The 12,577-nt window shown below is 41.5% G+C and overlaps 1 protein-coding gene across 5 annotated transcripts in view; it reads right to left on the bottom strand.

Annotated features, from left to right (window-relative positions):
* npas3 (neuronal PAS domain protein 3) overlaps nt 1–12,577 on the bottom strand; it is a 333,725-nt gene that overhangs the window by 35,898 nt on the left and 285,250 nt on the right. For all 5 annotated transcript variants that reach the window (XM_019349116.2, XM_019349115.2, XM_005455939.4 and 2 more), the window contains one exon: nt 632–750. In XM_019349116.2, the coding sequence (XP_019204661.1) occupies nt 632–750 (119 nt within the window). The remainder of the gene's footprint in view (nt 1–631; nt 751–12,577) is intronic.

Here is a 12,577-nt window from a genome sequence, read left to right on the forward strand (position 1 = left end):
TTATGCTTGACAACCCTCCACAGCGATGTAAAAGACTTACTAGTTTAGGGAGCAATCCCGTTTTTTTCACATGGCCATGTAGGTTTGGGTTTTTTTCCCCTAATAATAAACACTTTCATTTAGAAACTGCATTTTGTGTTTACTTATGTTATCTTTGTCTAATATTTAAATTTGTTTAATGATCTGAAACATTTAAGTGTGACAAACACAAAATAGGAGGCATGAAGGAGGCAAACACTTTTCAAACTACTGTATATAGAAAAGGAGACACATAAGCATGCAAAGTACCTATTTTTTCATTACATTATAAATTTCCATGTGAATCACAGATTTAAAAACAGTAATGAGTTGATTCGTCCTCAAGCAGATGAAGGGAGATGATCATACGCATGTTAGAAAATCCAGTCTTTCAAAAATTTAGCAGCAGCTCCATAATTTGTTGGACGGTTTTTGTAATTGTGCTTGGGTGCTCACAGTTTAAATCAAATAATCAATATGTGAATGAAGTTTAGACTTTCTGCTTCAACACAAGAGGTTTTTTATGAAAAACTTCATAGTGACTTTTCTTTTTCCCCTACTCCACAGTTCCAGTTTTAGAATTCAACATATTTTTGCGAAACATTGTTCTGACCTTATATCCTGAGGACTTGATGTGCACGCCTCTCTTTGTGAGTGTAGATTTCATCCGGATGAAGAAGGACCGTTCCAGAGAGTTATCAGGAGCCAGAAGACTGGGGCTGCTGGATTCGACTGCGACAAAAACAGACAATACAAAAACTGAGTCTGATAAATGTTTTGTTTTTTTCTGAGGGTATTATGCAAAATAAACTAAATAAAAAAATCACACAATGCTCTATAAGATTAATTTAGTTCTATATTCTAAATGTCAAACAAAGCACTTAAAATGTAACAGGTAAGTTGAAATGGTTTTAAAGACACCATTTTGTTTGGTATTTTTAAAAAGTCATCATACAAGGATATGATTTACAACTTTAATAAATGCTTCCAGTAAGGTTGTGCCATCAACTGCTAGTTTTAAGTCTTCTTGCTTCCTTGTAATTGTAAAGTCATTACTGTATGAGCATGTATAACAACCACCAAGGTAATTAAAGTCAACAAAAACTAAAAACTAAACTTACATGTGAAAAAACATTTTAGTTGAGTAAAACAAAATAAATACAGAAAAACAGACTTTTCATAAAAAAATATATTTATATATACACACGCAATTTAATTAACTGTATGTACATTTTTGAATAATTTCAAGTAAGAAATATCAATATAGAACACTTAATTATGCAAGTTATGAATCAGACTGAACCTAAATAACCTAAAGTCCAGGTGGAATGAAACTGAAAACATTGCATAACTACAATAACAAAAAAAAGATTAATTTACTTTATGATGGTTCACCAAAAGTGTACAGCGCAGAAAACCGTAATGGGCTCAAACACAAGTGAAGCATTTTTAATAGGTGTAAAACAAATAAAAACATTCATACTGTCAGTTCAACCAGTCGGCCAATCACAGCTGCTGTCAACCCGTCAATCAAATCAAAGCCGCTCATGACACTCAAACTGGGAAATGTCAAAACACATCAGAAGAGGACGACGCAGAGATTGGATGCAAATTAAAGGGTTAAAATTAACAGCTTGAAAACTACAATCTTCTGATGTTACAACTATTAAAATAAGCCTCATGTAATCGTTGAAAGACTGAAATTTGATGCTTCCTTTAGCAAAGTTAACACAATTGGTCAGACGACTCCTAACTGATAAGTTAACAGCCTGTGGCAGCCTGGCCCTTCAGAACATGAAATTCTCACATAAGAATTTTCAGCAGCCTTCAAAGTTAAGCCAGTGAGCTTCCATCAAATCAGGAGGTAGCAATGCTTATTCAAGGTGAGATGCTTCATTTGTCAGCAGCTGTCAGCTTTCAGAAATCAGCTGCATATTCATAACTCCTCCGTCCATCAGAGGAAGCGATGTGAGGAGAGACAGGCAGGAAATGTTCCCTTACACTTAAACATGATGACCAACAGTCCAGGTTGCTTAAGTGTACAAAATGTCAAAATTCACTTGGAATTAAGCATTTATACAATCTCGCATTGTAATATGGGGATATTATTGTTGCAACATTATTCCCAGATGTGTCTGGAGTGCTGTACTTGTGAATGTGTAACAGTGTATTCAGATTTTCAAGAGTTGAAGCTGGTTAAAGTTACAGAAAGGTTGTGATCATGTAAGTTCAATCAGACTCACCAAATTATTTTTCTTTGAACTAATCCACTTGGGGTCAAAACCTGTCTAGAGTTTCCATGTAGCCCCAACCACCTCCTGCTGACTCATACACAGTTTGTGAATGCATTATTTCATTCACTGAAAAACACAACACTGCACATCTCTGTGTAACCCAGTCAGGGATTATGTTGCTCCTAAACACAGTTACAATTTTAAAAAAGAGTGGGAAAGTCATGTGCAATTTTTTGCCCCATCCTCCACCAGAAATTCTCAAAGATCAGCACAGGGTACGATTAATCATCACAATCAAATTACGATCGTTCACTTGGAAGAAGAGACTCAAATGGGAAGACAAGCTAAAGTCACAAAATCCAAATTTGATTGAAACACAAGCGGTCAGTCAAAGAAAGTAAACAAGTGAAAGAAGGGCTGACAAAGGGCAAAAAACCAAAACACAGACTGATAGATGAGAAACGTAAAACAAGAAAAAGAAAAGAAAAAATACAACAGGAAGTGAACCAAAACTCAAAACTATAGCACACATCCTTTAGAAGTGTAAGATAAGATAACTCTTGTGCTGACTACTTTCCTACAGCTTTTATCAAATTAAAAAAAAAAAAAAGCTCATCCAAGTCCATATTTGTAATTCCAAACATACTGGGTTATTTGTTTTCTATTTGCTTGTGAACATTTAAGGTAATGTGAAAGCACAATTTAACCACAGACAGCGATCAACATGTTATCCTGCAGCTTACATCCACCAACACCGGTTCCTGCAACTTCAGCACTAAAAGGCTGCTGGCTTTTCCCTCTGTTGCTGGTCTTTATTTTTCTTTGTTTCAGGAGGCAACTCCCCTAACACACACACGAACACACGCACAACCATGCACGCTTATGCGTGCACACAGTCAGGTCTCTGGTGGATGTGGCAGTTTGATCAGCACTGATACGTGTTGACAACGTCTAATCTGAAAAAATTGAAAGAAATGAATTAATATGCAAATTCATCCTTTATAATATAAACGTCCTTGAAGAGAGGAAGACAGGAGGGAGGGGGACGCGGGGGGGGGGGGGATGGAATGAGAGAAACAGGGAGTGAGGGAAAAAAGGAGAGAGGGAAAGCATGGGGGTGGAAAGACTGGAGAAAATAAAGGAGGAAGTACGGGAAAAATAGGAGAAATACAAATTTGAATGTGAAACAGGTAGACAGAAAGAAAAGAAGACATTTAAGAAAAACCTTGATAGAAAAATGAAAGAAGAGGAAGCATGGAATAAAAATACTGACAACCACTCATGTTACCCCTCAGCCTGCTAGCAGACACACATACGCTATCAGTTCTCAAGTTATTCACAAGTTGATTCTCAAGCTGATTCAGAAGATTTTCAAAAAACGTGACCTTGACCTTCAGGTCAAAATCACTGACATTCAAACTCATCTGAGTAGATACACTAATGGTATCAACTTGACTCTCCTACATCACCTCATTCTTGAGTTAGCACATTCACAAACACAGGTGTGCACACTGCCCGCTTGATCCAGAGATCAAAATGAAAAAGAAAAACAAACAAGACTAAACAAGTGGAGAAAAGCAAAAGAAGTGGGGAGAGCAGGAGATGGAAGGGAAAGAAAGAAGAGGAGAGAAAGAGAAAAGAGGCAGAGGGAGGAAAAAAGAAATGAAATGAAGGCGATGAGACTTGGGTAAAGGGGAGGTTGAGAAAAGAAGTGGGAGAAAGAACAAAGTGAAATGTAACAGGAATGGAAAAAAGACGAAGTCAAAAATAGGCAGAGATATCTGAGGAAAAAGGGGAAACAAAAGGAGGAAAGGGAGGAAAAGGAGAAGAAGAAGGAGGGAAAGGACATGAAGCTTCCCAGGAGGAGCTACAAATCTTCATCTCCACCCCCTCCCTCTTCTTCTCTTCCATCCCACCACCAGTCGCTCCTAAAGGAGAACAGCAGCCGATCTGACGGAGAATAATGATGATGGAGGAAGAGAGGGAATGGAAGAGAGGGAGGACAGACAAATGACAGGGGAGCTGGACCCCCCCCCCCACCCCACCCCCTTTCTGTCTTTGTTATTCTCTTTGAATTAATGGGATTAGTTTCTGCATGCATACACACACTCACTCACTTGAGATATTACATTCACTGTCATACACACCTCTTTTCACTTTGACACACACACACACACACACACACACACATACACACACACACACACAGGTTGTGTGCTTGTTTGCAATTAAACAATTTCTGCATGAATGAAATGAAGGAAGAACTGAAAAGGCAAGAGAAGGAAGAAAGGCGAGGAGAGAGAAGAGAAAAGGGCTCCACATGATGAACAACAGGAAGAAGACTGGAGTAGAGAGAAAAATATAAAAAGAACAAGAAGACAGAAGAAGGAGCAGTGGGTCTAAGAGAGAAAAAAAAGTCAAAGGAGAGGAGGAGGGTGGTGAAGAGATGAAGAATCGTAGAGATGCATCAAGAAAGAGCAGGGAACAAAGGGGCTGTGAGCAGAAGCAACAGAAAATATAAAAAAGGAAAAACAGAAGAAAAGTTTAAGAGTCAAAATAGAGAAATAAGAGCAAAAAAAGAATGAGAAAAAGAGCATAGGAAATGGGAGCAAGGGGATGAAAAAAAGGAGGATGACAGAAAAAAGAAGGAAAACTTGAAAATTAGCACAAAAAAGAAACAGCATGGAGGAAAAGAAAGAAGCACAAATTTAGGCATGAAGCAAGGAAAAAGTAGGGGAAGTGTGAGCAAGAAAAGATAAACAGATGGAAAGGAAATGGAGGAGGAATAAGAGGAGAAGGAAAGTAAAGAAAATGGTGTAAAAGTAGATGAAATATCAGAGGAGAGGATGGGTAGGAGGAAAGAGGAAGTCAAGAGAGAATAAGTTGTACAGCAATGGAAGGTATAAAGAGGATGGACAGTGTAGGGAGCAACAACAGGAGAGGAAGACGAGATGGAAAAGGAGGAAGCTGTGAGAGTAGAGAACTGGGAGAAAAGAATAACAGGATGAAAAGAGGAAGAGATGATCTGGAGGAGGAGGAAGAGGAGGAGGGGTAAGTTCTGTTGCAAATGAAGTGAAAGGAAGAGGAGGAGTAGAGGGAATAAGAACAAGTAAAAGATTACAGGAAAGAAGAGGAGGAAGAGTGGAGGGAGTCTGAAAGAACGCAGAGAGGGGAAAAAAGACAAACAGAATAAAAAGAAGAGAGAAGAGGAGGAGGAACAGAATCGTGTGGGGATTCAGAGGTCTTTTCTCATTCTGCTCATTCAGCGTGCGTAGCCATGGCGTCTTCGGGGACGACGCTCCTACAAGACAAAGATTAGCGCTACAAAGGCAGCAGGTGGCTACCGGCTCCGCCGCCGCCCGACTCTGGGACCTAATTATCTACGGCACTGAAACTTTCCCCTGTTTGAAGGACAAATGATTAATTAAAAAGAACAACTCACCTACGCCTGTGATCTGTGGACAATACCCAGAGTGCTGAGGGTTTCTTTCCACCAGTGTGTGTGTGTGTGTGTGTGTGTGTGTGTGTGTGCAATTGCCGGGAAGTCTCACTGGGACAGGGTATCATTGTCAGACACTCTAATAACGTTGCCTGGTTCAGGGAGCCCGTTGTGTCCGACTGATAACTAGCTAACGTGACGGAGGAGCGTGGGGCGAGACAAAGCAAGCTACAGCAAGGTCACTGCAACCTCCACCAGCTGCCGCTGCAGCCACGGCAAAGCGCCGCTACGACAAACTAAAGCAAGGAAAACACACTAATTTAACAAGAGGCGTGTAATACAGCAGATAAGGCAGACACATGTAGCACATTAATGAGTCATTTAGCAACTTTAAGTGGCTGAAAAGAGAAGCTCACAACAAATTAATCAGACTGACAGGGAAGCAGAAGTGTCCTTAAAAGACATCTCAAAGGCTCTGATGTTTCCAGTGTTGAGAAAACAAAATGGCAGAAAGAAAAAGTGGATCAGGCCAGAGGTGACTGATACTTCCAATGTGAGATACTAGGAAGAGTTACGGAATGATCATAGGGGAGTTCTATGAGAAATACATACATACAGTATTGAAAATCAGCTTAGAAAACACTGGACAGAACTTTTAGGGTCCTGTGTACTTTAATACAAGAGATGCAACATGGTAAGTTGTAAAAAGCTTCTACTGGTACTGGTACTGTAACTGATTCTGCGTAACTAATGAGCCATAAGCTGATGAGTCATATCTTGAAGTAATGGGTAAGATTTGTGAGGGTGATGCAAGACTTGCATCAAAAGAGCAAGACAGTGGTGAGGTGACAGACGGGTTCAAGGTGGGGGTGGGATAGTCTCTGAGCCCCCTCTTGTTTGCAGTTGTGATGGACGAGTTGACAAATGAGGTCAGGCATGAGTGTCAGTGGACCATGATGCTCACAGGGGACACTGTGATCTGTAGTGAGAGTAAGGAGCAGGTGGAAGAGAGCCTGGAGGTGGAGGTATGCTATGGAGAGAAGAGGAATGAAAGTCAGTAGAAGCAAAATAGCTGAGGCCATCCATCCAAAGCAACAGACAGAGCACAAAACAAGTGAAGAAGAGAGTGTAGGCAAAGTGGAAGTGGGTGGAGACAAGTGTTAGGGGTGATTTGTGAGTAAAGAGACCTGCTATAATGTAGGGTTGTGTTGGCTCATAAAAAAGCAGGAGAGGTCAAAGATTGTAAGAGTTTCATTGGGAGTAACCAGAATTGACAAAGTTAAAGAAAAAAGGCTGAAGTGATCTGCAGACCACAGAAAGACCACAGAGGAGATTCATGGATGTCATGAAGGAGGACATGCCAACGGTCGGTGGGACAGATAAGGATGGCAGGGATTGGGTGAGATGTAGGCAGATGATTCCCTGTGGCAAATCCTAAACGGAGCAGCCGAAAGAGGTACACCTCTTCATCACTGTTATAAAACAAAAAATTATTTACTTATCTAAGATACTCTGGGCTTGCTTCGATTCATACACATAGACATGGATGTGTGTGCCACTGCCCACACTGAAGCCATAAATGCAATCTAATTCTCTGGGAAACACTGGACCACAATGCAGAGCAGAGCCATGGGAGATCAGACAGGCAACCGTGAAGGATGTGCCGTAGCTCACTTTCTTCCAAACACAGTATATACATATATAAGAGCAGGAATAATCTAAATATGGGGTCTCACACACAGACACACACACACACACACACACATACACACACACACACGGAAAGCACAAGCGAGCTAGGTATTCATCACAGGGAAAGACTATTGTCAAAGAAAAGTTTAATTGTGTAAACACTCTGTAACTGTCCTGTCATATTCCTGCCTCTCCGGCTCACTATCGCCTCCATGGCTGTAATTGAATTGCTAGTGTCAGGAGGGAGAGGAGGGGAGGAAGAGGAGGAGGAGGGAAAGGCAGGAGGCGAGACTCGCCTTATGAATAGAATGTGTTTTCTATCAGGCAGGAGTTGACAAATTGTGTCAGGAAGAAAAGTCCAAGCGATAACAGTTTGGTATATGAAAGTGGAGGAGGTGCTACAGGGGAATGGAGAACAGGCAGGGAAAGGGCGAAGACGGGGGATGAGGAAGGAAAGAAGGAAGGAAGGAAAGAAGCAGGGGCAGAAATAGGAAGTGATTTTTAAAAAATGTGGAGGAAGAGAAGAGCGGAGACACTGGTTGGAAAAAGAAGATAGGAAAAGAGGGCTTAAGAAATCAGAGGGGAGAGGTGTGAAAGAAGACAAGTATGGGGGAGTGAAGAAGAGGAGGAGGTGGGAGAGATAAAGAAGCAAGCAGAAAAAGAGGAGATAGAGGAGGTAAAGGCAGAGGACAAAAATAAATGAAGGGAGGAAGAGGGAAGGAGATGATGAAGACTACGATGTTGGGAGTAAAGACAGAGAGGAAAAAGAGGACAAGCCAACAGTGGAAAGGAGAAGAAAGAGGAGGAAAGTGAGGGAGGGTGGAAGATAGTAGCTGTACTTCCTCTGCTGAGGAAGGAAAATGATTTGAAGAACAAGGGACAGAAGAAATTGAGGAAGAGGAAGCAATGAAGAAGGATAGTTGAGATTTAGTCAGATTCCTGTACAGTTTTTCACGAAGCTTTAAAAGTACAAAGTTCATGTGTTCGTGTGTGTAACAGTATATTTCCTCAAAGCCTTTCCCACATTGGTAAAGCCTGGGAACCAATGTTTTTTTCATATATAATCTGTAACACACCTCCACTCCTCCTCCTCCTCTTCCTCACCTCACTTTCTCCATTTCCTTTCCTTTTCTCCCCCAGTGCATCCTCCCCACATTTCCTCTCCTTTTTCAGTGCAGTGATAAAAAAAAGATACTTTTATTTTGACAGTCTTATCAGGACAATGAGCTCAAATCAAACAGTGCTCTAATAGCCTGGAGACACCTCAGTCCTGGCTTTGTCTCTCCTGGTCTCTTTTGACTCCCTGCATTTCCTCCTCTGAGATACCCCTCAACCCCTCGTTTCATCTTCCTCACTCCTCCTCCCTCCTCTTCTTTCTCAGTGATCTCCCTGTGATAGGACTCTAAGGCTTTTCTAAGCTGTATTTAGCTTTTCCACTTTCTCTTTTGGGAGCTGATCTACCTATGAAAAGACGGGGGGAAAAAAGGGAAGACAGAATGGTAGTGAAACAAAGACAAAAAAGAAGATGAACGATTACAGAGAAACAAAAAAGGTCAAAAGTTTGTGGGCAGATCTGTATATTTTGGTTAGGTACCAGTGACACCAACCCTCATGTGCTGGAGAGAGCAGCGCATTAATGATCAGCATGTCTGCATCTCATGTTTTACATAATGACACATTCAAGTGTCCGCATACCATTGTCCATGAAGTATAGAGACAATAGGGTTGAGGAAAGGAGGGAAGACGTGGAGTCTGAGGTGGAGGGTAAATGAAAAGACAATTTGTTTTCCCTGATACGGATGACGAGACTGACAGCTCGTCTTTGTTCTGACTGAGGTCGGAGGTCACAATGACACACGCATACACAACGCAGAGATAATAGGCAATTGTCTGTATCTGCAACCTGCATAATTACTTCCAGAGACAGAGGGAGACGTGACGCCTGCTGGAAAGCCCAAAAGGGAGGAGAAAGACAGAAAACAAGGGCAAAACAAGCCAAAGTCAGGAGACTGCAGAGAGAGTGACAGTTTAGTTCTTGCGTTAGTCCTGAGCCTGCTACTGTGAAGCAAGATTTGGGGCTTAGGGTAACTCCACAATTCAGTCAACTTCAGGTTTAAGCCTGGATTTTGGAAAGGGGCTCACCTGGTTAGTGGGTTACATTGGCATAATAATTAATGCTGCACACCTAAGAAGTCAACCCCCACCAAAACACTGCCTACCTGGCAAATCAGGTCTTTTCAAGATATAGACATATTCAGAAAATCTTATGGGCCCCCTATGCAGGTAGTGATAGGGTCTATGTTTTAAAGACCATTTAAATTTTTTGTCTTTCCTTGACAGACCATCAATAAGAAATATACAAGTTTACTTCACTTCTTTTCTTTTAGAAGCTGTAAAGCCACTTCATTGCTCTATGAGCCCTAATATTGCAAAATCATTAATTGTTACAGTTGTGGTCACAAATTTACAATAATCAGGGGCATGAATGTCATGGTAATTTGGGGCTTTTAATGATTTCTTTGAATTGTTTTTTTTGAAGCAAGCTTCACATTGCCTTGGACTTGAGAGGGTGCTGATCGAGAAAGAAGCCCCAATCTAAAACTGACACCTTCAAGTTGAAATTTGCTGCTGCCCACGTGGACAAGCTAAATGCATTTTAGAGTAAAGTTTTATAGATTGAGCTATTTGGCCACAAGTAAATCAAATGTTTTTTTCTTTTGTGTTGTATTGGCAGAGCATGCATTTTTAATATTGTTCAATCATTTTCATTTAATTGTGGGAAGCCAAAATCATGTCAATCACTGAAATGAGATTTCAATTAAATGTGCAACCCTATTATGAATTACTGTGTATTTATTTTACAGAATAAACAATTGTAAATGCAGCGACATCTGCATCATCTATGATCGTACTATTTATATGATGAAACGGGAGTTAGATGATGAGACGCAATCTCTCCAGCATGTTTTGCAGATGCCTCAGGGAGCTCCTCTTGGTAGGTCATGCCTGACTCACCTCACCTAAGAGGGGTCCAGGAGGCAGATGCCCATATCATCTCAGCTGGCTCCAAGCATCTCTACTCAGCCCATCCAGAATTACCAAGCTCTGCACTCTATCTCCAAGCCCGAGCCCAGACAGCCTTCAGAGGAAAGTCATTTCTACTGTTTATATCTCCAGTCTAATTCTTTCAGTTAGTTCCCACTGCTCATGGACATTGGTATGGGTAGGAGCATCGCTCGATCTGTAAATCGACACCTCTGCTTTCCTAGTCTCTTCACCACAACAGACCACTCCAGCACCGGCATCAATCTGTCTGTCCCCTCACTCTTGGACAAAATCCCGAGATACTTTAACTCCTCCACTTGGGTAGCAACTCATCTCTTACATGGAGTAGACACTGCACCTTTTTTCAATTCAATTACAGTCACCAAGAAGCGCTTTATATTGTAAGGAAAGATCCTACAGTAATAGAAAGAAACCCCAAAAATCACACAGGGGAGAACCATAGCCTCAGACTCTTCTGCTACTCCACTATCCATTGTAACTTGCCACATGCTGCCAACACCACCTGTTATGTGAACCTTGCTAGAATGGTAAACCTGGGCTTATTTATTGAGCCTTTGTGTTGCCGCTTAGCCTGATTAGGGACAATAGGGCAAATGAAGCCAGCAAATAACTAAACTTAAAATCTAAAAATGTATAATATGCGTGAATTCCATACATTGCTGATTCCGTAGCACTCGGTTTTGCAGGGTGGGGTTGCTAACCCCACGGCCAACCCTCGTCCTTTCTCATCCGGGCTTGTCGGGATGATCTGATGATCTGAGCCCGGATGATCTGAAAACCGTTGACATCGCTTGGGACGAAGCCGAGGCAGTCGCCACTGACCGACGTTAATGGAGATCGTTAGCTGCCCGATGCGCCACTTGGTGTAGGAGAAATTAAGTCAGGGGTGGGCAACTCCAGGCCTCGAGGGCCTGGGTGTCCTGCAAGGTTTTAGATGTGTCCTTGATCCAATCATTTGATTCAGGTGTGTTGACACAGGGTGATATCTAAAACCTGTAGGACACCAGCCCTCGAGGCCTGGAGTTGCCCACCCCTGAAGTAAGTGCTAAGTAATGGGGGAATTAGATGAAATGCACAATGCAAGAAGTAGAAGAAGTACAGAGAAATGTCAAAAGATCACGCGTGACAAATTAAAGCAGAGCTGGGTTAGAACTGTACTTGCATGTGTGCCACACATGCAGATGTGAATCAGATAAATCCATAGCTTTTGGTCCCAGTCAAGCTAAAGAAAAAAACAAAACAAGCCAAAAACAAATACAAACAGACACAGCAAATATGAGATTTCCCAACGGGCTCTTCTTCTGACATTTTCAGTGACAACAGCGGTGTCACAAAACAAATACAGTGTCCAGCACCTTATAACACTCCTACCCTGCATTGTTCTTTAGCCAAACATAGCAGGGTGCTGGATCTCTTCTTTTCTTTTTGTGACAACTAAGACCTGAGGAGGAAGAGGCTTAAACCTTGTGAATATGAAGTGTTAGACACACAAGAAGCCCTATAAGAAATGGTCTGTTAGTTTTTCTTTTTTCTGCATTACTTAATTAAGGCCAAAATAGGTAGGTAAACTGCTTGTAAGCAATCTACATTCAGAGAGTGGTTCAAGGTTAAATTTATTTATATAGCACATTTCCAGACAGACGATTATAGCTCAGAGATGGTTATACTGGAATCCTAGTTTTAGACTTTTTAAGTCTTGGCCTGGACAAACACCATATAAACAAAGCATCCTTTGTCCCATACATCCACTGCAACTCTTCTGCACATGTCTAAACCATCTCAACCTAGCCGCTCTAACTTTGTCTCCAAAACAACAACCTGAGCTGTCCCTCTGATCTGCTTATTTCTAATCTTGTGCATCCTGGTCACTCCCAGCGAAAAGCTTAGCATTTCATCATTTCTGTCATCTGCATATATACAACCGGTCGCACTACCAGCTTGTAAACATTCTCTTTCACTCTAGCTTCCCTCTGTCACAACTCACCCATGACGCTCGTCTCTATCCACTCCACACTGTCTGCACTCTCGTCTTCACCTCTCTTGTGCACTGTTTTTTGCTTTTTGTTAACCTCAGGTAATTGTGCTTGCTTCTTTACCGTTCCACCTGCGTCCCTCTCACTCACACATG

Source organism: Oreochromis niloticus, linkage group LG19 (assembly GCF_001858045.2).
Source record: "Oreochromis niloticus isolate F11D_XX linkage group LG19, O_niloticus_UMD_NMBU, whole genome shotgun sequence".
Taxonomy (NCBI): Eukaryota; Metazoa; Chordata; class Actinopteri; order Cichliformes; family Cichlidae; genus Oreochromis; species Oreochromis niloticus.